The 23946-nt window shown below is 40.7% G+C and overlaps 1 protein-coding gene and 1 long non-coding RNA gene across 4 annotated transcripts in view; one reads left to right on the plus strand and one right to left on the minus strand.

The window, feature by feature from the left end:
• LOC122475472 overlaps positions 1–23946 on the plus strand; it is a 36592-nt gene that overhangs the window by 1457 nt on the left and 11189 nt on the right. The gene's annotated exons all lie outside the window — the stretch shown is intronic.
• HEMGN (hemogen) lies at positions 3195–22271 on the minus strand. 3 transcript variants are annotated; one of them, XM_043567492.1, is made up of 6 exons: positions 22151–22238; positions 20855–20960; positions 14267–14392; positions 12421–12514; positions 6694–7907; positions 3195–3859 (listed from the first exon to the last, which is right to left on the minus strand). In XM_043567492.1, the coding sequence occupies exons 3-6, from the start codon at positions 14343–14345 to the stop codon at positions 3753–3755; spliced, it is 1494 nt and encodes a 497-aa protein (XP_043423427.1). In that variant the 5' UTR covers positions 14346–14392; positions 20855–20960; positions 22151–22238; the 3' UTR covers positions 3195–3752. The 3 variants fall into 3 exon arrangements, with proteins under 3 accessions (XP_043423427.1, XP_043423426.1, XP_043423425.1); XM_043567491.1 differs by lacking the exon at positions 20855–20960 and having other exon boundaries at positions 22151–22271; XM_043567490.1 differs by lacking the exons at positions 20855–20960; positions 22151–22238 and adding an exon at positions 17936–18065.

A 23946-nucleotide genomic window follows, 5' to 3' on the forward strand; every position in this document is an offset into this window, starting at 1 on the left:
GGTGGCCCAGTTGGTTAAACACCTGGTTCATGATTTTGGCTGAGGTCATGATCACAGGGTTTGTGAGTTCGAGCCCTCTGTCGGGCTCTAAACGGACAGTACGGAGTCTGCTTGGGATTCTCTCTCCCTCTCTGCCCCTCCCCACTCAAAATAAATAAATAAAAATAAAAACTTTATAAGGCAATCTTTTCTTTGGAGGTAAAATCTAGGAATCTGCCTTTAAAAAAACTAAATGCTGGGGCTCCTGGGTGGCTCCATTGGTTAAGCATCTGACTTCAGGTCAGGTCATGATCTCATGGTTCGTGAGTTCAAGCCCCTCATTGGGCTCTGTGCTGACAGCTTGGAGCCTGGAGCCTGCTTCAGATTCTGTGATTCCCTCTATCTCTGCCCCTCCCCCGCTTGTACTCTGTCTCTCTCTCAAAAATAAGTAAAAACGTTAAAAAATTAAAAAAAAAAAACACTAAGTGCTTCTAATACAGGTGGTCATGAGCCTACAGTTACAGAACACTTCCCCTTGCAATGGTTCTTAATCTTTCACTTGGATGAAGGATCCCTGAAAAACAATTAAAGCTTTGGGACTTCTCATGAGATCATTTTAGATTTAGTAGCATGTGTTTCATGGATTTTTAAGAACCACCATTGTACCTACCATGAGAGGAGGGTAGTACAAAGTGGGCTTAGATGGTTGCAAAACTTTTGATTCTGTGACCTCAACGTTTTAAGCCAAGAAGAAAACTGGAAAATATTTAGATGCACACTGGTGTTTGAATGAGAATAGTGAGAAAGCAGAGATTGTGTGTATACAGGGAGTGGGGTGAGAGGGCAAGTAGAAAGGGTCCTAAAAGGTAAAAAGAGAAGATCCCTCTCCTTCTAACATTCTATATTCTTCATTCCATCTACTTTGTCATCTGTTTCACCTTTACGCCCCTGTGCATGGCACATATGCAAATCTCTTATGGTTCCTCTTTAATGCAACACTATTAGAACATGAAACTTCCATTTACCCTTTTCTAACTAATGTTGACCCACTCTGGCAGACGAAATTGAGACCAGATTTTCTAAGATTAGACCCAGCATGAAAAGTACTGAGGAAGTTAGATGTTACTTTAGGTGAGTACCCAGCCTCTCTGAGGTTATTCCTTCATCTATAAAACTGGAATGATAATCACTGCCCTGCCAATTTCATACACTCTTGAGCAAATCAGTGTATATCAAAGTATAAATTCTGAAGTGCCATCCAGATATAAAGGACTATTATATGGTTATTCTGCCCTCAATATGTCACTTGAGTAATATAATGGAGTATGAGTAATCATTGTATGATGCATACACCCCAAGAGGAAAAAAATGTAATGTTTGTGGGGGGAATGTGTGCAAACAGGAAGGAAAGAGCATTGTACCCTCCCCATACACTAGTGGTCCTCAACTGTAGCTACACAAGGTTCACCTGGAGAGCTTTTTAAATATTCTAAATGCAATGTCATATCTGAGATTGGATCCTGAAGCCGAAAAAGGACAGTAGCACAAAAACTAATGAAATCCAAATAATGGTAATGTCACCTGTCTTAATTTCTTAAGTTTTGATAAATGGACCATGGTTATAGAACATGTTAACATTAGGATAAACTGGGTGAGAGGTGTACAGAAACTTCTGTACTATCTTTACAAATTTTCTTTAATTTCTAAAATTATTCCTCAAAGAATATTTGAAACAACAACAAAAGAAAATAAACTAAAAAATTAACATACCTATGCCTGGATGTCGTCCTAGGCAGGTAAATCAGAATCCCTGGGGAGGCACAGCTGTAATTTTTATTTTTTTTTAGCGTTTATTTATTTTTGAGACAGAGAGAGATAGAGCATGAACAGGGAGGGTCAGAGAGAGAGGGAGACACAGAATCTGAAACAGGCTCCAGGCCCTGAGCAGTCAGCACAGAGCCCGACACGGGGCTCGAACTCACATACCGCAAGATCGTGACCTGAGCCGAAGTCGGACGCTTAACCGACTGAGCCACCCAGGCGCCCCTGTAATTTTTAAATCTACCTCAGTGGTTCTAATATATCCTGAGTGTTAAGAACCTCTGTTCCACACTACGAATGCTTGAGGGACTGGGATTCTGTCTTGTTCTTCACTGTATAGCCTAGAACCTAGCACAGTGCCTATGTGCCTATAGAGCTTATGCAATTGCGCCCTTGCTAAACTAAACCTTTACTCACAGAAATCTCCTTTACTTTAGTCTTCTACAGAGGGAAAACTGCAAACAACCCCCCCCCCCCCAACCAAATCCCAGGGAGTTTTTCAGACATCTTCCCACCTGGAAGAGTTCCTATTCCTGCCCCCAGTCTCTTGTCATTTTCAGCTAATCGTGACCATTATCACCAGATAGATATTCTTAAAATACTGAAACTGCCACTCCATTGTTCGAAAGTCTTACTTAGTTCCCCATTACCTTACGTAATCTTTGGTATGGAAAATTCTGTTCACACTAATAATATGAGATTTTTAGCCTATTAGCCTGCTATTCCACATGGACCCTGCATTAACTGTAGTTTGCAAGTAGTTCTCTTGAATATGTCTCGAATTCACCCTTCTCTGTGTCACATACAATAATGCTGTGATCCTCACCTACAATACAAATCTTTTTCATCTTTCCATCTTTTGGAGATTTTTTTTTTAACGTTTATTTATTTTTGAGACAGAGGGAGACAGAGCATGAACGGGGGAGGGTCAGAGAGAGAGGGAGACACAGAATCTGAAACAGGCTCCGGGCTCTGAGCAGTCAGCACAGAGCCCGACGCGGGGCTCGAACTCATGGACAGTGAGATCGTGACCTGAGCCGAAGTCAGACGCTTAACGAACTGAGCCATCCAGGCGCCCCCATCTTTTGGAGATTTAATCTTTTCAGGTCACTCCAGCAAAAAAAAGGGGGGGGGAGGGGAGTGTTTCCTCTATTCTATGTACTATTCAAATGACACTAGCCTTTCTTACTTTCTTTTGTAATTATATTCTGTTTTATTCCCCCTTAAAACTAGATTAAACCCCTGGTGGGTAAGGACTATATGCTATAGGTCTTCTAACCCTCACAGTGCTTACCACAATGCTGTCCACACGGTGAAGCATGTGATGATGATTTAATGTACTTTTTGCACAAATGCAATATTTAAAAAGGAAAAATAGAAAATCAAAATTCAAATACTTAAGTAAACTACATTTATTACTCATTACCTCAAAATACCTTTGAAGGAGTCCCAGAAGAATAAATTGTTAAAATTAACTTAAAAAGCCAACTAAAGCCTGAATAAAATGTTGATGCTATTGTTACATTGACAATTGAACAAAGTTTACAAGAAAACTATTACTCCCCAAATTTTAAATGAACAGACAATATACTCTCTCTACTTTTGAGAATTAACCAAGGAAAAAAATAAATTAAAAAATCAACCAAAGAAAGGTTTGTTCTTGAGGGTAAAAATCAGTTATTCAGCACCCCCCCTTTCCTGTTTCTGTCTCTCCCCACCACTATCCTTACCCCAAAATACATATACACACACACACACACGCACAAACTAGCAGGATATCATCTATGTGGTAGAGCCTCAAAAAACACCTTAGTTCACTCTTTCAGCTGTAGTCTATATGTGGGAAAAAAAACCACTTAAAATATTAATGAGTATTGTAGAGATGCAATATTTTGAGAATCACACATATACTAAGATGTGTATTTTGTTGGACAACTGATGGTTGAGCATCGTTAAAACAAAACATAATTATAGACGTCATTTTCTGGATGAATCTCTTGAGGAACATTTGGAATTGCTGGTATCTCTGGTTCCTCTGCTTTGGGTTTTTCTCTCATTTCTGTAAAATAAAATATGAAAATAGGTTAAATAAATGGTCAACTGGGACAATTGACTAGATTAAAAAACTCTACCTCACACCTTGCACAAAAGCAAATTTCATATGAATTAAAGATTTAAATATTAAAATACCATAAATGTTGTATAAACAATAAAATTTTCTTATAATCTTAGGATTAGAAAGGCCTTTCTAAGCAGGAAACAGATCAGAAACCATAAAGGAAAAGAATGACAAGTTTGAATTACCAAAAATTAAAATTAAAATCTTGTCATGTAGGTGACAAAAACCACTATAAATAAATTTAAACCATAGACAACTGGAAATATATTTACAACTTATATGTAGGTAAAAGCTTAACTATTACATAGAGATTTTCTAAGTCAATCCAAAAAGATCAAATTTAAAATGGAACAGGAATTCAAACGGGCAATTCTCAAAAGAAAAAATTCAGGAGCGCCTGAGTGACCTGGTCAGTTGAGCGTTCAACTCTTGATTTCAGCTCAGGTCATGACCTCGCAGTTCATGAGATATTGCCCTGTGTCAGGCTCTGCGCTGACAGCATGGAGCCTGCTTGCAATTCTATCTCTCCCTCTCTCTCGGCTCCTCCCTGGCTCACGCGTGCATGCTCTCTCTCAAAACAAATAAATACACATTAAAAAAAATAATTCTAAAAAGAAAAAAATCCCCGTTCATGCTCTCTGTCTCAAAAACAAATAAACATTAAAAAAAATTAAAAAAAAAAAAAAGGGGGCGCCTGGGTGGCTCAGTCAGTTAAGCGTCCGACTTCGGCTCAGGTCATGATCTCACAGTTCGTGAGTTCGAGCCCCGTGTCGGGCTCTGTGCTGACAGCTCAGAGCCTGGAGCCTGCTTCGTATTCTGTGTCTCCCTCTCTCTGACCCTCCCCCGTTGATGCTCTGTCTCTCTCTGTCTCAAAAATAAATAAACGTTTAAAAAAAATTTTTTAAAAAATCAAATTTATAACAATCATGAAATTCAAATTCATAATAATACTAATGCCTAGAAGCAGTCATTATCAGAAAAGTGGAAATTAAAACAATTAGGTTGTTTGGGTTTTTTAAAACCTAACACATAGGAAAAGATTTTTTAAATGTAGTCATGTGCAGTATTGGGGAAAAAGCACTTACATAAACTCTTGGTTTGTGTGGACTGCTAAAACATTTTGGGAGGCTCATTTGACAGAATGTATCCAAACATTAAATGTGGGTACCCTTTGGCCCAGCATTTCAATTTCTAGGGATTTATCCAATGGATATAATCAGACACACTTAAGCTCCCAGTGCCTCAGTTTCCTTATCTATAAAATGGGGATAATATTATTTTTCTGGTAAGCTTTTTAACATTGAATAAAATAATTCACACAAAAGATTTTTGTGTGGCACAAAAGATTTTTGTGTGGCACATAGAAAGTGCCAAATAAATGTTAGTTCCAATGATGTTCACTGAACATTGTTATAATATTAAAACTCGGCAGTAACCTAAATGTTCATCATTTCAGAGACTGGTTGGATAAATTATTGTACATATAACACAATACCATACAATTGTTACAAAAGATGTCATTAAGATGGCCGTGACATATTGCATGTGAAAAAATGCAGCTTACACAGAATAGAATGTATTATACTATGTCATTTGTTAAAACAAAGGAAAACAACCTCCAGGATGGGGATCAGAGATAGGAGATGGTATCATGGGGGATTTACTCTATATTCACTTACATATTGCTTAATTTATCATAATGAACATTTATAATTCATTACTATGAGCCTTTTCTAATCAGTAAAAAGGTATATACTTCCATTTGTTTGGCCAGACAAAACCCCAAACAAGAAAAGCATGAATTAATTGCCCACATTAACCTTGGCAGGAATGAAACTGCTCGAACCGAGCCCTGTGTGGATAAGAAGTGCTTCTCCAACAGGGGCTCCTGTCAGCCCAGGCAGTGCTTCACGTGGCTGCTTTTTACTCTAATGTTTTCACCCTTGAAAACCTGGACCCATTGGAACCCAACTAACCCCATGTCTCTGTTGTAGTTATCTTTTAGGAAAGAGCTTATTTGTTTATAAGCTACCAGAAGGATTTCTTGAGAAAAGGATATGGTCTGCTAGACTCAGGCCACTTCATATACTGTCTATGGTTTTGTACAAAGAGAATCAAGGTTCTCAGTTATATCCCTGAGGCAAAGGCCAAATTGAAGAAAGGTCACATTATTTTAAAAGTGTCATGCTTAGGAGAATGCTTTTCAGGAACAAATACTGAGATAGAAAGGGTTTTTGGCAAACCTGATAAATCCTACAAAAACAAGTTCCCTTTGTAACAGGATCATATCTTGTACCTTTATAACCCCATTGGCACCTTGTACCATGACTTTACTTCCTTTAGTTTGCTGGGACATTTTAATTCTCAAGAAAAACTTTATTCATCAAGCTTTCTTGTTAATTTAAACTTAATCGTTCTTTAAAATATTTTGCACATAATTCATCCTATATCGGGTTTATTTCATTTCACTGGCTAAAGTTTCCAGGAATGGATACTCTGTCAAGTACCTGGTATGCACACTTATATTGCCAATTATTTTAATTCTTTGTAAATGTGCCAAACAGGCCCTGGTTGAATGAAAAACATTTTTTACTTGAAACCAGCTAGTGACATGAATGATACCCTTGCGATAACAGGGGATATCCTAAATTGTGAAAGAAGGCTATAAATCATCACTCTGAGGGATATGGATACCTATGTTGGTGCTCTAATTATAAATGGGGAATCCTATTAAGTGGCAGTTTCACTGACTTGTCCCAACAAACCATCCCTACCTTGAGGAAAAGTATAAACATCCTTAGCATCCTCCTGGTGTGCTTTAGGATCCTGGCCTTGGGGCCCATCTGTTTCTTGGTACGGCTCTGGAAAGCATTCTTGAGGCACATCCTTATTTTTATATGTGTTGGTGGAGAGGTCCTCAGGCCCAGGTGTTTCTTGGTATATTTCAGGCGAATAGTCTTCAGACCCAGGTGTTTCTTGGTATATTTCAGGCGAAGAGTCTTCAGACTCAGGTGTTTCTTGGTATATTTCAGGTGGATATTCCCCAGCAGCAGGCATTTCTTGGATTGTCTTGTGAGAGGGTGCTTTAGGCACAGCAATTTCTTTATATGTTTCATGAGAGAAGTGTTCGGGTTCAACTGTTTCTTGGTGTGTTTTTGTAGAAAGGTCTTTAGGCACAGCTATTTCTTCTGTTTTAGGCAAGAAGCTTTCAGTCTCAGCAATTCCTTGATCTGGTTCAGAATTGTATTCCTCAGGTTCAGCTCTTTTCTGGTATGTTTCATGAGCATAGCCTTTAGGCACATCTGGTTTGGTGAATGCTTCGGGAGAGCATCCTTCCAGGTTAGCTATGTCTTCAGTTTTAGAAGGAAGGACTTTGACTACAGCTGTTTCTTGGCACAGTTTAGGAGCGAGATCTTCAGGTTCAGCCATTCTGAAAGGATGGCCTTGAAGTACAGCTATTTCTTGGCACATGTTAGGAGAGAGGTCTTCAGGTTTAGTCATATCAGGGCACATTCTGGAAGAATTGTTTTGAAGTATGGCTGTTTCTTGGCACGTTTTAGAAGAGAGGGCTTCAGGTTCAGCCATATCAGGGCACATTTTGGAAGGATGGCCTTGAAGTACAGCTGTTTCTTGGCATATTTTAGGAGAGAGGACTTCAGGGTCAGCCATATCTTGGCATGTTTCAGAAGAGTGGTTTTGTATTGCTGTTTCTTGTATCTCGGAAGAATTCGCCTGATGTATAATGCTTTCTTGATCCATTGCAAAAATTTGTTTCTCAGGCACAACTTTTTTGGGAGAGGCTACCAGATAGAGCGCTTCAGTTATAGTCCTAGGCGGTTCAAGTTCTTTCTCCATAGGTGCTAATGCTTTCTCCCTCATGTCCTTTTTAAATTGTGACTGAGGCTCCACCTTCAGGTCTGTGTTTTGTTGTCTCTTTCTGCCTCTTTTATTTCCTTTTCCTATCCTTGGCCTCTTGCATTTTTTCTCTCTGTGAAAGATCAGAATTAGTGTCAGCAATGCGCCTACAGGATTCAAATAAATGCTTAGTAATAACAGCCGCTGGTCTTCCGGCTGCCTTGTTGCATGACCATGATAAAAATCACTTAATCTCTCTAGGCCTCAACTCCTTGTTTGTAAAATGAAGGAGTCAGTGCTAGTTGTCAGGAGAGGAGATGTCCCGCAGGGACTTTTTGTCTCTTGACGCCTTGCTCACAAGGAACCTTCTTGGTGAGTGTAGAGAGTATGTGTGTTTGAGAGCATATACTTAAAGATTGGTTATGGAGAACATATAATTGATGTTATAAATTAATAGATTGGCACTGTGGTTTATACAGTGGTCTGTCTGGGTTTAGCGTGTGTGAGTTAGTCCCACTATGCCCTGGGTAAACTGATACAATTGCATTTCTGGATCTGCAATCCAGGCACAGCTCCTTGTCTGCACAGCCTGCAGATGGAAGATGTATATCTAATTGCTTATCTAATTCAGTGTCTTGTGTAGAGAATGCTAAAGAGCAGCAATACATGTCAAATGAGACGTTCTGTGTGCTGGGTCAAAAGCTTCAAAAACATCTCTTGAGGTAACGAAGCCTGGTGGAAAGGTACGAGTGGCCATTTTATACCTACTCCAAATGAATAGCTAGATTAAGGATCTAAAAGATAAAAGGATATGCATGGAAATTTCGGCCAATGACAACTCGTTAGGTACTGCAACTATAACCAAATACAGATGGCTAATACAGATGGGCTGGTGGTGGGGAGGAAAAGGTACTAAAAATAAACATTTCATCCTTCTTCTCAACCTATTGAAATTCTGTTCCATGCTACCTGCTCCACAGAGCCTCCTCCTGCCAACCACGGGGCTGAAATGCTCTCCTTGCTCAGGATTTATTGTGAGGGCCATGCTTTTAGGTGAGGAACATGAGCTGCCTCATACCGTTGTTACTTGTGGAGAAATATTCTTGTAGTAAATATTCTTATTTCTGGTAGCAAACGAGATAAAACTCGTGCTTTTCTATCGTCGCAGTGCTCGTAAGTCCTTGCGCACTTAAATGTATACCCTATTCTGCCTTTATGTTTGAAATTTCCAAAATTAAATTTTTTTAAAGACTGCCTCCCTAAAACCAGTTTGAAATCAATATTAAAAAGGTAAACATGTAATAAGACAGTCAAAAATTAATATTAGAAATAATATACAAGAAAATGTTATGTAAAAATGATGGAAAGGCACCTCACCATTTTAAAGTATAATTCCAACTAACAAAGGTAACAGGATAAATTATAAAGTCCTTATTGTCAGATTTTTAAAAGATGGTATATGTGACTTTTTCAGGAAACACTTATTTTATTCTAATATTGAATACTAAATAACTTGTCACATAGATCACTGTATGAGGGAATCTGAGTAATGTTCCATGTTCTTCCTGGTAGTTTTTCAAAAGATGCATATATATCTATGTGGTCTAAAATTTAATCTGAACTCTGTCACTGATCAGCTATGTGATCATGGGTAAGTCACTCAAACTCTCTATGCCTTGGTTTCTTCACAGGCAAAATGGAGTAAATGGTATCTGTCCAACCTCATGCAGTCGTTGTAAGAATCGCATACAATAACTTAGAGGAATGAGTTATTCAAATATAAATTAGTATTCGTATTAATATAGGAAACACTTATAGTGCTTCGTATGTGCCAGGCACTGTTTTAAGTAATTTGCTTATTCTGTTATCTCATATAATCTTCACCTCAACTTATGAGGTAGATACTATTATTTTTTTTTTTAATTTTTTTTTCAACGTTTTTATTTATTTTTGGGACAGAGAGAGACAGAGCATGAACGGGGGAGGGGCAGAGAGAGAGGGAGACACAGAATCGGAAGCAGGCTCCAGGCTCCGAGCCATCAGCCCAGAGCCTGACGCGGGGCTCGAACTCACGGACCGCGAGATCGTGACCTGGCTGAAGTCGGACGCTTAACGGACTGCGCCACCCAGGCGCCCATATACTATTATTATCTCCACTTTGCAGATGACAAAACAGACACACGTTCTTGTCCAAAGTCAAATGGCTAGAAGTGAGGGAGCCACGCTTCAAATGTAGTAGTCATTCTGGCTTTAACAGCCAAGGCTCTTAACCATTACACTCTGCTGCTTCTCTCTGGAACCACTTAGGTTTCGCTGTGTGGTATGTTGTGTAAGAATAGCCCTCAGCTCAGTCGGTTAAGCGTCCGACTTCAGGTCAGGTCATGATCTCACGGTCCGTGAGTTTGAGCCCCACGTCAGGCTCTGTGCTGACAGCTCAGAGCCTGGAGCCTGGAGCCTGCTTCGGATTCTGTGTCTCCCTCTCTCTCTGCCCCTCCCCCACTCACGCCCTGTCTCTCTCTGTCTCTCAAAAATAAATAAATGTTAAAAAAAAAAAAAAAAGAGAGAATAGCCCTCAGTAGCACAGAGATATGTCCTAAGAGCATGGCCAGTCAGCTGCCAAGAGGCTCACCAAGGTGTCATCTACTTCAGTGACTTTTTCAGCCTTGCTCCCCCCACCCAGCAAGCCCAGAAATCCAATTGGATCAGCACACTGAGACCAGCTCTATTTTTCTGGGATAGAACTCATCAACCAGCTGAAAATGGCTGATATATAAACCTAAAAACCAATTTTTAAGTGAACAGTGAGAAATGCAAAGTCACACAGCAGAGGATGCTTGCACTAATAGATGAATGTACTCTTTCTCTGTAGCAGGTATTTGAGAAGCTAAATAATGATCAGAAGGTTGCCCGGAGAATATGGAATTAGGGAATATAAGGATATTCTTCAACAGAGTCACTTGCCACAGGACTCGAGTACAGAAGTTTCTGCTGTAACACAATATATGCATTCCTGAAAAACCTCACTTTCAGCAAAATCCTACACTAAAAGTGCAGTGCTTATGGGGGAAAATAGAGTTAAAGCAAACAACTCAAATCTTGTGCAACTTTCTAACACTAACAAAAATAATAATTGGTACTAGGGGAGATATCTTGAGTAGTCCAGATAGGCAGCTTACTATGAGAAGGCTGCCTGGGGGATAGCAAAAATACGCAAAAGCAACAGTTTAAACGCAGGCTTTCAGCTGCTGAGATCCCGTAAATGCTGGTGGTGCTCTGAGCCAGCTGCCATTGGGTTGGGCCCAGGAGGAAGTGCAGCCTACTTGTGGAGAGCTATGGGGGGCTGGTGGTGTCCTCTGGGGAGGGAGCCCTGGATGTGGGCTGAAAAGGACCCTGCTTATGCAGCAGCCAAGCTGAAGGCTTTTCCCTTTCCTGCTGAAGGTTTTAACTGTATTCCTTTTTGATTAGGAAAAATCATGGACCAATACAGCTTCTACATTACACTGACATCATTCTCCTATTTACCAATCATATGTGAGTTGATTGGTGCTATAGAAACGTGTGTTATAGCAGAACAGAAGATTCTCAGTCCCCAGGGGGGATTGGTGCCCTTTCTTAAGAAAAGTGCTAAAACATCTATATTGTATGTTTTTTTTAATGTATATCTATTTTATCTTTGCCACCAAAAGAAACATTTTTCGCAACAATGAAGAAATGCAAATATAACTCCTAATCTAGTAACAATATAATAATAATTATTATTATAATAAAAGAGTGCTTAGATCAATGGTTCTCAACTGGGGGCAATTTTGCCCCTTAGTGCCCCACACCAAGAGACACTTGACAATGTCTGGAGATATTTTTGGTTGCCACAATGCAGGTGGGAGGCGTGCTACTGGTCTCTAGATGCCAGAGATGCTGCTAAACATCTACAATGCACACAACAGCCTCCCACATAAAGAATTATCCTATCCACAACATCAATAGTACCCAGGTTGAGAAACCCAGGCTTAGACGGGCTCCTTGGGCTCCCCTTTTCTATCTCCAAGCACCTCCTCTGTTTTCATAGTCATATTTTAAACGGATGCAGTTAGATGCTGTCTCACTTATAATCATGGTCTTGTACTCTCTCCCTAAGATTATATACAAGTGACTTTGCTTGGAGATTTAAAAACTCCTAAACTCTCCTGTCACTTATTTACATAAAGTGTTTTGGTTTGCTCCATGGAGAGTTAATCGTACTCATTCAATTAGTATTTTACTAATAGAAAGCTTGGAAAACTAGCCAGGAGCTCTCCTCAAAGGTATCTCCTGCTCCCGACAAGATGCTTCTATGTTTATATTACCAGAGTAGTAGAAAGAACACCAGGCCTCTCTACAATGGAACTCAACTGCCTGGTGCTTTAATTTAAAAAGAACAGGGATAAAATTCCATTCCCACCACTTCACTAGCTGTGTGATTTTAGGCAAGAGATTGAACCTTTTGGAGATTTGGCTTCTTTTTTTTTCTTTTTGTATAATAGGAATACCAGCTCCTGATTCATGGAATTGTTGGATAAAATATAGTGTGTAAAAGCACTCAGCACTACTTGACCCATAGCATATACTTGACAAATAGCCATTCCTCTTCCCCTGCAATGATACCATACCCAAATTGCCATTGTGAAGTTTGCTTCTCTTGTGCTTCCTCTTTTCTTTTCCTGAGTTGTTCTCTGTTTCGCAGATTCCAAGTTCCAATGATTTCTGTAGGATCAAGATGGAAGTTATAGGAGATAGCGATCAATTGTGGCATTTATCAGCAAGAGTCCTATGGCAAGGTGGAGACCCCCACCCCCACCCCATCCTGGGTGTCTGTTCTTCTCCTTGCTTTTGAAGGACAAGGACCACATTTTATTCATCCTTATGCCTCCAAAGAATGCCTAGGAGCAAACGCTCAGTAAGCATTTTTAAATGAAAGGGTCAGTTTTTATACATATGTGCTCTATCAACCCATTAGTTTCTTCAAAATAATTTTACATATTGCACAAACATAAAAGAAAAAAATCAGCCGTGTTCTGCCATCCTTAACATTATAACCTGTTTTCATTTTATTTCTCATATCCATCTAGTCTCCATATTACACAAAGTTGTAATGATAGCATACCATAATTTTATCATTTATTAACCTAACATCATGTCAGGAATATTTTCTAGGGTATAGTCCTCATAATTATAACTTTAATCAAGTTGATGTATTCCCACTTGCCCAGTCATTCCACATGTATTGGTTGTTGCCAATTTTATGGGCTGTTGGGTTTTTTTGTCACGGTAGCTCAAACTATAATAATATTCATGCATACAGTTTTTTTCCTTTTGAGTTTTTTCCTTAGGATGATGTCTCTCCAAGCTCTTTGGGAAGTTATTATCAAAAGAAAGGTTCTGTTGCCATTTGAGTTTGTGAAAAGTTAATGGGTCTTCTTAGAGCCTGTAAAGTGATGACAAACTTGCATGGAGGGCCCCAAAAGACAGAGCATGCTCCTTGGGCCATAGCAGCTTTTGTTCTTAAGACAGAAGTTCTTAATGATAAATTTGGATTTGGGGGATATTATATGTCTATTTTTATCGATGTCTAATTAGTTTACCATTTCCTTCAATTATGAATGTAGGTGACAAACCACAGAAATTTTTGTGCAGTAAGTGACTTTGTCACCAAAAGAAATCACAGATTTTTTCCACATCACATTACAGTTGTTGCAGACACCTAAAAACACAGTTTATTTGAGATGATATATTTGATTTGATACAATGCTGTTAGATTCACCATTACTATAATCTTGTTATGTAATGTGTCTATAAATAAACATATATATTACTCTATCACAGTTTTTCATTTTAATAGCCGAATCTTACAATTGCTTCCTTTGGAATTTTGTCTATTAATTTTATATATTTTAAATATTTATTATAAAAAGGTATCTATAGGTTCCTCAGAGTGCCAAAGGGATCCATGGCACAAAAAAATTTAAGAACTGTCTCAAGACCTAGGGTTCTGCAAAACATTTTGATAAAGGCTGCTTTAGGATAGACCCCAAACTAAGATTAGGAAGTCAAGAGAATAAGCACTATTAAAGATCTGACAATAGGTAGACCAGATCTCTTTCCAAAAAATTATACCAAATTTACCCTACCATAGAAGTATAGGGGTATAATGGTTGTTTTACCTCAACCGTTCAGTACTGGGTATTTTAACATTATCTTTCACTTAAATATATTATCAAGAATTTATTATGTCCTTGTGTTTCTCTGCTTATTAGAATCTTAATGTATTAGAAGTCACCTCAGAAGGTTATACAGCCCCAATCCTTCCCATCTAAGGTTATATGAACATACTCAATTATGTGCTTTTTGGGGGCCAGATCCATAAAAATTAGAAAAATAATCACAGCCCAGTTCTTCCCAACTGTCACTAAGACATCTTAGTGGCCAGTAGAGACCTCTTAAGATCTCTTTCATTACCTGGAACATGGTTCTCTTCTTGATGAGGACCAGGTGTCTGATGGAGCATCGAGCGAGATTGGTCCTTTCCCAAATCCATCTTGCTGTTAACTCCTCCTGCTATGTGGTCTGACTTCCACAAACAGCCTTTTTAAAAATATCAAAGCAACTAACAGTTAAACACACACACACACGCACACACGAGTTTGTCACTTTACTTCCCGCCTAAAAGTTTTATCTGGTTGGACCACAGCTGCTGACTACTTCTTTCTTTATCACACTGCACAGGTGTGAGTAGGGGGCATGGTTGGTCCTACTATCTTCATCCTGTAGTATAGTTGCTAGTTATACAGGGAGCCCCACGGCCACAGCCTGGCATCGTGCAGCCTCCGGTACAGCAGTCATTTATTTCTGTCTGCCAAGAAGTGCCTGAGTCTGATGGTCCTTTTTCCAGATGGAAATGGCATAATGTAGAAAGTGCCCTAGCTGTAAGACCTAACCAGTCCATGTCCTAGCATAAGTCACCTCCCCATTCTGTGGCTCTTTCCTCGTTTGCAAAGTAGGTAAATAATTCCTGACTTGCCCACCTCACAGAGTTCTTGTGAAAAAGTGAAAATCATGAATGTGAAAATTATGAAGCTATGAAATTAACCTTACGTTATTTTCCTGCATGTGGCACTATTACCTTAATCTGTTGCAAAATAAATTTCACACGTGTATATGCTGTGAAATTTAGATAATAGACCCAAGGCACCAAATTAGGAATTCAAAGCAAATTTGAACCCTTTTCTGCTCACCTGATCATTCACAAGTGCCTCAAGATGACTAGTGAAATCCACTGTTACTCATCCAGGGAAGGGCAAAAAGAATTTCTTAATGAAAATATGACCATGTTATGTCACAGAAATTAAGTTGAAACCAAAGGAATTACCCCATCCCCAGTTGGTTACCCATTTGAGAAGGTAAGGAAGCACAGAGGACTATGGCTGTTCAAGTAGGGAAGGACCACTGAACACACCCTGCTATGAGCAGCCTTTCTGAGAGATGCAGGAGCAGCAGTATTCTAGAGTCATAGATTGGATTGAAGAGAGTAAGAGAGTTTGAATTCCAAAGTTGCTTAGTTCGGCAAGTTAGATAGTCTAGGGGCCACTTTACCAATCTACAGCATGGGGACAGTATTGGTATCTATCTTGTGGTGTTATTGGGGTGATTAAATCAAATGGTCTGTATAAAACATTTTATATATGCCTGGAATATTGAACTTGCTTAACAAGTATTAGCTGCTTTTATTAATAATAAAATACAGTAACCAGATTTTGCTAAACCAAGTCATAGTTTTAAATGTGCTAAAGAAACTCAGGAAATCTGAAAAGAATCCTTTATAAAGAGAAAAACTTTAAAAAGTGAATATGTGCCCCCTACTTCTCTAGACTCTTAAGGCATTAGAAGTGAAAGGGCCCTCGGGGCACCTGTGGCTCAGTCAGTTGAGCATCCAACTTCAGCTCAGGTCAGGATCTCACGGTTCGTGAGTTCGAGCCCGGCGTCAGGCTCTGTGCTGACAGCTCAGAACCTGAAGCCTGCTTTGGATTCTGTGTCTCCCTCTCCCTGCCCCTCCCCTGCTCTCTCTCTCTCTCTCTCTGTCTCCCTCTCCCTGCCTCTCCCCTGCTCTCTCTCTCTCTCTCTCTCTCTCTCTCTCAAAAATAAACATTAAAAAAAGAAGTGGAAGGGGCCCAAAACCATCTAGTTCCTTCCCCTCACTTTATATATAGATAAATTGAGAGTCAAGGAGAGGAATGATTTGCCTGCCCCAAATTGTCTTACATTGTGCTGACAGCACCTCTCACTGATTATAAGACAGGACATCTTTTCAGGTTTGATCTTGGCTGGGTATGAAAATGTATGTGTAGTGTGAACGTATGAGAGAAGTGAGCTTTTCAAACACACTGTTAAGTATTGAGAATTATATAACAAACACCCACGTACCCAGCACTCAAACTTAATGTGATTTTCAGTCACCATATCCTAACACTTTGAGTTTCTCAGTTCTCCAGCCTTTCCCATAAGAAAAGATCTAAAATCTCTGATAACCTCAGGGAGTCTCTATTCAAAGGATTCCTAGAGGGAATGGAAGGTGTTGTCTGTAATTCGTCTCTCCATAACTTTTGGATTTTCAGATACAGGGTTTAAAGAAATCAAATACAAATTAAAGTAATTTTGAAAATTATAGGGGCGCCTGGGTGGCGCAGTCGGTTAAGCGTCCGACTTCAGCCAGGTCACGATCTCGTGGTCCCGGAGTTCGAGCCCCGCGTCGGGCTCTGGGCTGATGGCTCAGAGCCTGGAGCCTGTTTCCGATTCTGTGTCTCCCTCTCTCTCTGCCCCTCCCCCGTTCATGCTCTGTCTCTCTCTGTCCCAAAAATAAAAATAAACGTTGAAAAAAAATTTTTAAAAAAAGAAAATTATAAAATAGTAGTGTTTTATCATTTAAACTGGCATTAAATTTTTTTAATGTTTATTTATTTTTGAGACAGAGAGAGAGCAGGGGTGGAGCAGAGAGAGGGAGACACAGAATCTGAAACAGGCTCCAGGCTCCGAGCTGTCAGCCCAGAGCCTGATGCGGGGCTCGAAGGCACCAACTGAGAGATCATGACCTCAGCCAAAGTCAGATGCTTAACTAAGCCATCCAGGCACCCCTAAACTGGCATTTTAAATATTGATCCCTTTATTTGAGATGCTTTCATTCTTACAGGTTGCTTCTTATGATACCTCAATAAAATAACCTTATAAACTATCTCTGGGGTACCTTACAGAAGATGCAGAAGTACTTCTTAATTAGAATTATCTTTACTCTTGGGGCGTCTGGGTGGCTCAGTTGGTTAAGCACCCGACTTTGACTCAGGTCATGATCTCACGGTCCGTGAGTTCAAACCCCACTCCAGACTCTGTGTTGACAGCTCAGAGCCTGGAACCTGCTTCAGATTCTGGGTCTCCCTCTTTCTCTGCCCTTCTCCTGCTCTCTCTCTCTCTCTCTCTCTCAAAAATAAATAAAGATTTAAAAAATTAAAAAAATTTATCCTTACTCAGGGCTTATTACATTCAGTTCAATGATTCAGCAAACCTTAGGGAACGCCTCATATTGTGCACATGTTGAGCAACAATGTCAGGATCCAAAGACTGACAGATGTAGTTCCTGGATTCTGTACACCGTACACTTGAGGTATATATATCCACATCTTGATTGCAAAGAGCTAATAGACTGTCTACCCTGTTGCAACCTTCCTAAGTTGATTTCACCCCTGCCTGTTCCCTGTATCTGGGAGCAGAGTGTGGAGGGACTATAAGAGGGTGGGGACTTGAGTTAACAGTAAATAGAGCCAATTTTGGGTGGAGGAGGACAGTGGAAAGACTTCAAAGCAAAGTAGATTGGAAGCCAGGCAAGGTGTCTTTGATGTGATAAGCAGGCCAGAGCAGGAACTTGTTTGGGACACAGAAGTAGCCACATAGTAAGTTCACAAGCCATAGTTCATTGTCCCTTCTCCCTATGGAAAACTCTGGAGTCATTACCAGAATGTGAGATGTTAGCCATTAAATTAAAGGGTGGATATTTTTAAACAAATGCTGCCTTGTTCTATAGTTACTTGCATATATACACAAAACCTCTTTTTAAGCCACAAACTCTTAGGGGGTAGTTACCTCTCCTGATTCACCTTTCCATCCCCACAGTTTAATCCAGTGGGAGGCTGCCACAGTGGTTCCCCATAAATGTCCACACTCTTGTATGCAGGGCAGGAAGCCTGTGAAGGCACTTTATACACTCAGAGGACTTGACGTGGCTGTGACTTAATAATAGTAATCCCATCATGTGTTCTGGAACTCTGCCTACTGTCATTCACTGGCACTGTCCTATGTACTGGAGATATGGCAGCTAAAAGACAAAAGTTCGTGCCCTTACAGAGCCTACAGTCTAGTGGGGAGAGATAATCACTAAGCAAATTTAAAATATATACATATATAATATATCAGATGGTGATAAGTGTTTTGGAGAAAACTGAGCAGGGAACAGCAGGCTGAGGAATTAGGGGGAAAGTTGATGCTGGTTGCTATTGAAATAGGGTGAGGGGCGCTTAGGTGGCTCAGTCAGTTAAGCATCTGACTCTTGATTTTGGCTCAGGTCATGATCTCATGGTTCGGTTCATGAGTCCGAGCCTCGTGTCGGGCTCTGTGCTGACAGTGAGGAGCCTGCTCAGGATTCGCTCTTTCCCTCTCTCTCTCTCTCTCTGCCTCTCCCTGCCCTACCCTCTCTCTCTCAAATAAATAAACTTTAAAATAACTAACTAACTAACTAACTAAATAAATAAATAAGGTGATTAGGGAGGGCTTAACAGAAAGGGTGACAGTTGAACAGAATTGACAGAGGTGAGGGGCCAGCCAGGCTGATAGCTGGGAGGGCATTCTAGGCAAAGGGACACCAGCAAATGGTCGGTGGTGGTAGGAAGTAGGTTCAGAGAGGTAAGTTTGTTGCACCATGTAGGGATTTCTACTCTGATTGAGATGGATAGTCATGGGATGGTTTTGAAGAGAAGAGTGATATGATCTGATTTATATTTTTTAAGGATTATTCTGACTACTGTGTGGCGAATAGACTCTTAGCAGCAGGAAAAGAGGTGGAAGCAGGGAGACCAGTTAAAAGGGTCTTGCAGTCATCCCAGTGAGTGGTGATGAAGCCTTGCACTGTGATGGGAGTGGCGAAGAAGTGATCAGATTCTAGAGTAGCTTCTAAATTGGAGGTGGAGTGAGAGACAGTCAAAGACTAAGAGTTTCGGTCTGAGCAGCTGGAAGACAGAGTTACCACGAATATATGAGGAAGGCTGGGAGGAGCAAGCTTGAAGAAGATGACTGGAGTTTAGTTTGGGACATGTTAACAGATTAGGGAGAAAACAGGGAAGGAGCAGCCAGAGAAGCAGAGGAAAACCGGAAAAGTAAAGTATCCCAGAAGCCACAGGGAAAAAAACATTTCAAGAAGAAGGGGGTAATCAATTGTGGTGAATTTTGCTAATGAGTAGAATAGAAGAAGGGTTGAGGGTTGTCTCTTTCCTAACAGTTCAATTCAATCAATTACAGACTGTGGAGCCCAGAGAGGTTGTTACTTGGTCAAGGTCATACAGGCAGGACCAGCTACCTAATTTGCAGGGCCCAGTGCACAATGAAGATGCACAGCTCCTCTTTCAAAAATTAAGAAAGTCAAGTCAGCTACAGCAGAAAATTAAACTCCACACAGGGCCCTATTTCCCAGGTGTTTCGCCGGATCCTTGCGGCAGACATAAAACAGATCTTCATGTTTCAGATCAAGACACTGGTGCTAAGTATCGAGTGATTTAACGTCACAGAGCTAGACTGGCAGTGTAAGTGTGGAACCTGGGCCTTCAGCCTCCTGGTCCAGCCTTCTTCCCACAAGATCAAACCAGGTATTGAGGGAGAGAATTGCTTTCCTGCCTCCTAACTCTGGAGCAAGTTTATTTTGTGTGTGTGTGTGTGTGTGTGTGTGTGTGTGTGTGTGTGTGTGTGTGTTTTAATGTTTATTTTGAGAGAGAGAGAGAGAGAGAGAGCACAATTAAAGACTGGGAAGAGAGAAAGGGAGAGAGAGAAAGAATCCCAAGCAGAGAATCTCTGTGCCGCCAGTGTAAAGCCCAACTGACTCAGGGCTCCGACTCATGAACTGTGAGGTCATGACCGAGCCAACATCAAAAGTTAGATGCTTAACCACTGAGTCACCCAGGCACCCCTGGAGCAAGTTTAAATATTGAGGCCTTGTTCATGCATTTCAGAGGGCTGATTGAACTGGGAAGGTGTGGGAGGAAGGAAACATTGCTAAGAACTTCTGCCCCGGAGCTCTGATGATGGGGGTGAGAGGGGAGCACGGGATACTATCTAGTCAAAAACGTGATCTGATAAAAGTGCTCCAAAGCTCATGTAGTTTTAGGCTATACTGATGTAATTATAAAGCCCCCACACCAGGGGTAGATCAGAGTCCTGCTACACTTTGGTTTGTCATACCACACCTAGAACATCATGCTGTGAGGACCATGTGAGTGGTATTTGAGAATGTGTACAAGAAAGAGCAAAGGGTATGTAGCTGTACCATTTCCTGGCTGTGTAATTGGGGGGTAGGGGTGGAAATCACTCAGTTCTTTCTAACCCTCGGTTTCTTTACTTGTAAGACAAAAAAAGTAAAATCTCACAGGGATTCTGTGAGGATGAAAGTGATCGTGAGAGCTTCTTGTAAAATGAAAAGCACTGTGTAGATCGGAGTGCTATAAACTTGGGTGGTGTGCATAGTATTATTGGAGTGTTCTAATGGTGCACCTAGGCATTTTCCTAGAGTGCGGTTGGGTAGACAAATGAAGGAAGGGAAGATATTGTGCATGTATTTCTCTTAGCGTTCCTTCCTTGCTAAAATCCTTTTCCAAAGCTTTTGAATTCTTTTCAAAGAGTGTGGATCAAGCTTTGTTTTCCTAAGTGGGGAGGGAGAGTTTCTGGTTTCCTTCTCTCACAGTCTGTTGATGCATGATAAATGAGTTCTGTCTCTGCTAAAACAGATGCTGCTGTACTCACAGTGATAACACGGTCTATGACTTTAGAATGGCGGTAACCTGACTTTCAATTTAGTTTGTTCCAAAGTTCCTCCTCTGGCATCCTCCCCCAAGGCTTCTTTCTATTTCTAAATGTACAGACAAATAAGCATCTCTGGATTAGCTGTGAGGGGTGGTTTATGTGGGGAAGAACAATTCTGCTCCCACCTTGAGCCCCCATTCCATCTCTATCCTTTCTTTCCCCAACTTCCCAAACTCATACTATACTAGCTTGACCTCTTCCCCCCCCCCCCATACATCCTAGATTCCTTCACACCTGCAGTCTAGTTTTTCTTTCCACATATTGTTCTCTCATGCCTCATCAGTGACTTCCTAGTGGCCCCTCCACAGTTCTCTCTGACCTCCTATAGCTCGTGATTCCTCCTGGCACTTGCACTCTCCTGGAAACCTGCCCTGCCCTGGACATCTGTGGCGGTGCATTCTTCCCCTTTCTCCCTCTTCCTCATCCTTGCTCCCAGGCTTCTCTTTCACATCCCTAGGTGTAGGAGGTATTTCCCAAGGATGACTCCCTGATCTTTTCTCTGTATACTCCCACCTTTCTTAGATGGTTGATCCAACCGTATCCCTTTAGCTATTATCTCTGTACAGATATCTTCTAAATAAATATCAGTCTGAGTTCTAAGCTCACGTGTTCTTGGATACCATTCATTATGGAATATCCCACTGCACCTCAAACTTAGCATAGCGAAAAGCAAATTTATCCTCCCCGTAAGACCAGTCTCCTCTGGTTTCTTTCTGCTAGGGTAGTGGCGCCACGTTCCTGGTCATCCAGCTGTAAACCTTCACAATTGTCTTGGCCTCTGCCTCCTCACTGGACACAGCCTCCAGCTGGGCACAGTTCAGTGAATTTCGTCTTCCCAGTGTCCCATATGTTCATTCCCTTTTATCCTTCCCCATGCCACCATCCCAGAGGGGAACCTCAACTTCTCATTGGAAGTACTGGAAGAGCTTCCTAAATGGTTTATCTGCTTCCATCTTCCTTCACCTTCCCCAGACTGTCCTGCACTAACAGCCAGAACATTCCCCCTATGGCTGACTCAGTACTGGCTCACTTGGTACTCGGTTCTACTCTTTGTAGCATACTGTAAAGCGTCAGTAATACTTGCAAGATAAAGACTCAATTTTTCAGCCTGGCCTTTAAAACCAACTTCCCAACCTTCCCTTCCATTCCTTTCCTGAAAATACCCCCACACTGTTCTGATTAAACAGTGCTTTGCCCTCCCTGTTTGGCTGTGGCTCGTTCTAACACCCACAGTACCTTTATTCACACCTCCTGACTGTTCAGTGCTCCTCCCTGTGTCTGTCCATCCAGATCCTGAGTGCCTCCATCACAAAGACTTTGATGCCAGGTACTGAGTGCCTCCATCACAAAGCCTTTGATGATGATGGTGATGATGATATGTTAGTCACTTTATAATAGGTACCTGAAATTTTACATATATTATCTCATTTCATTTGTCCAACTCATAGTATCCCCATTTCACTGGTAAGGTGGTTTGAAGAGATTAGGTTATATCCCAAGATCATGTAAGCTCATAAATGCCAGAGTTAGGGCTCAAAACCAAGGTAGGCTGTCTGTAAAGTTCAGATTTCACCATTCTGTTCTACGACCTTTTCCTACCTAGAAGTGATCTCTCCTTTCTGAGCTATAATCACACTTGATTTGAACTTTTGTATGATAAATATCACATAATATTTTTAATTTTGTTGTTCACATGTATACATCTTTGCTACAATATTCATTCAGCAAACAGATAATGGACATTTATTGCCAGCCTCTTCACTAAGAATTGGTGACATAGAGAAGAATGAAACAAAAGTCCTTTCCCTCAAGAAACTCAGTCTGATTGAGGACGAGAGACAACAAGTCAATCTGAATTATAATACAGTGTGGTAATTTTAATATTGATATTTCCAAATGTTCTGAGAGTAGAAAAGGAGTGCTAATTCTACTGCCACAGAAGTGGAAAGATAAGGATATTATATCGTGTACCCTACGGCTGTAATTCTTACTCAGAACTGCCATGGTAGGAATTTGTACTGGTCAACAAGTAGAATTGGGGAAATGAAGAGGTTTTGTACATACGTGATGGTATTGTGGGATTTCTTTCACTTTATAATTCATTTCACAATAATAATAGTAATAATAATAATAATAGCCAATGTTTATTGAACACTTGCTTACTATATCCCAAGCACCATTTTAAGCACTTCATATATAATTAATTTAGTCTCTACAACATCCTTTAAGGTAAGTAACTATTGATATCCTTGTTTTATAGATGAAGAGACTGAAGCACAGGCATTGACCCTGTGCCATAAGTCACCCACCTAGTAAGTGACACAGCTGGGTGGGTAGGATCTAGGAGACCATACATTTAACCCTCTTGCTCTCCTACCTCTCAATTTTACTTCTTTCACATTTAATAAAATAAAGTAGCAATATATATTATTTTCTTTTCCAATCCCCTCTCTCTTCTGTCTTCCACTTTTCCCTCTCCCTCATGCTTTCCCTCTTTTTGCCATTTGTTGACTATCTATTCTGCCCCAAACAATTCAGGGTGTCAGGGATACAGAGGCAAATCTAAAATTTTTTTAATGTTTATTTATTTTTGACAGAGAGAGAGATAGACAGAGCATGAGCAGGGGAGGGGCAGAGAGAGGGAGGCACAGAATCCAAAGCAGGCTCCAGGCTCTGAGCTGTCAGCACAGAGCCCAATGTGGGGCTCAAACTGACAGACTGTGAGATCATGACCTGAGCTGAAGTCGGATGCTCAACCGACTGAGCACCCAGGCTCTCCTACAAAGGCAAATCTAAAAAAACAGCATACACAGAAAAGTAAGGGAACACAGATGAGGAACACTAGCCATGATGGAGAGAGAGGGTCAAAGAAGTCTTCCTGGAATTGATGACCTTGAGCTTGGTTTTGAAGAGTGAATAGAAATTAACTATTGTGACACAGCAAGGCTGGGAGCCACAACCACAGGCTCTGGAGTCTGATCTATGTTCATTCCAATCAAGTTGTGTACAACCTTGGGAAAGTTACTTAAAAT

The sequence above is a fragment of the Prionailurus bengalensis genome, chromosome D4 (assembly GCF_016509475.1).
Source record: "Prionailurus bengalensis isolate Pbe53 chromosome D4, Fcat_Pben_1.1_paternal_pri, whole genome shotgun sequence".
In the NCBI taxonomy this organism is placed as follows: Eukaryota; Metazoa; Chordata; class Mammalia; order Carnivora; family Felidae; genus Prionailurus; species Prionailurus bengalensis.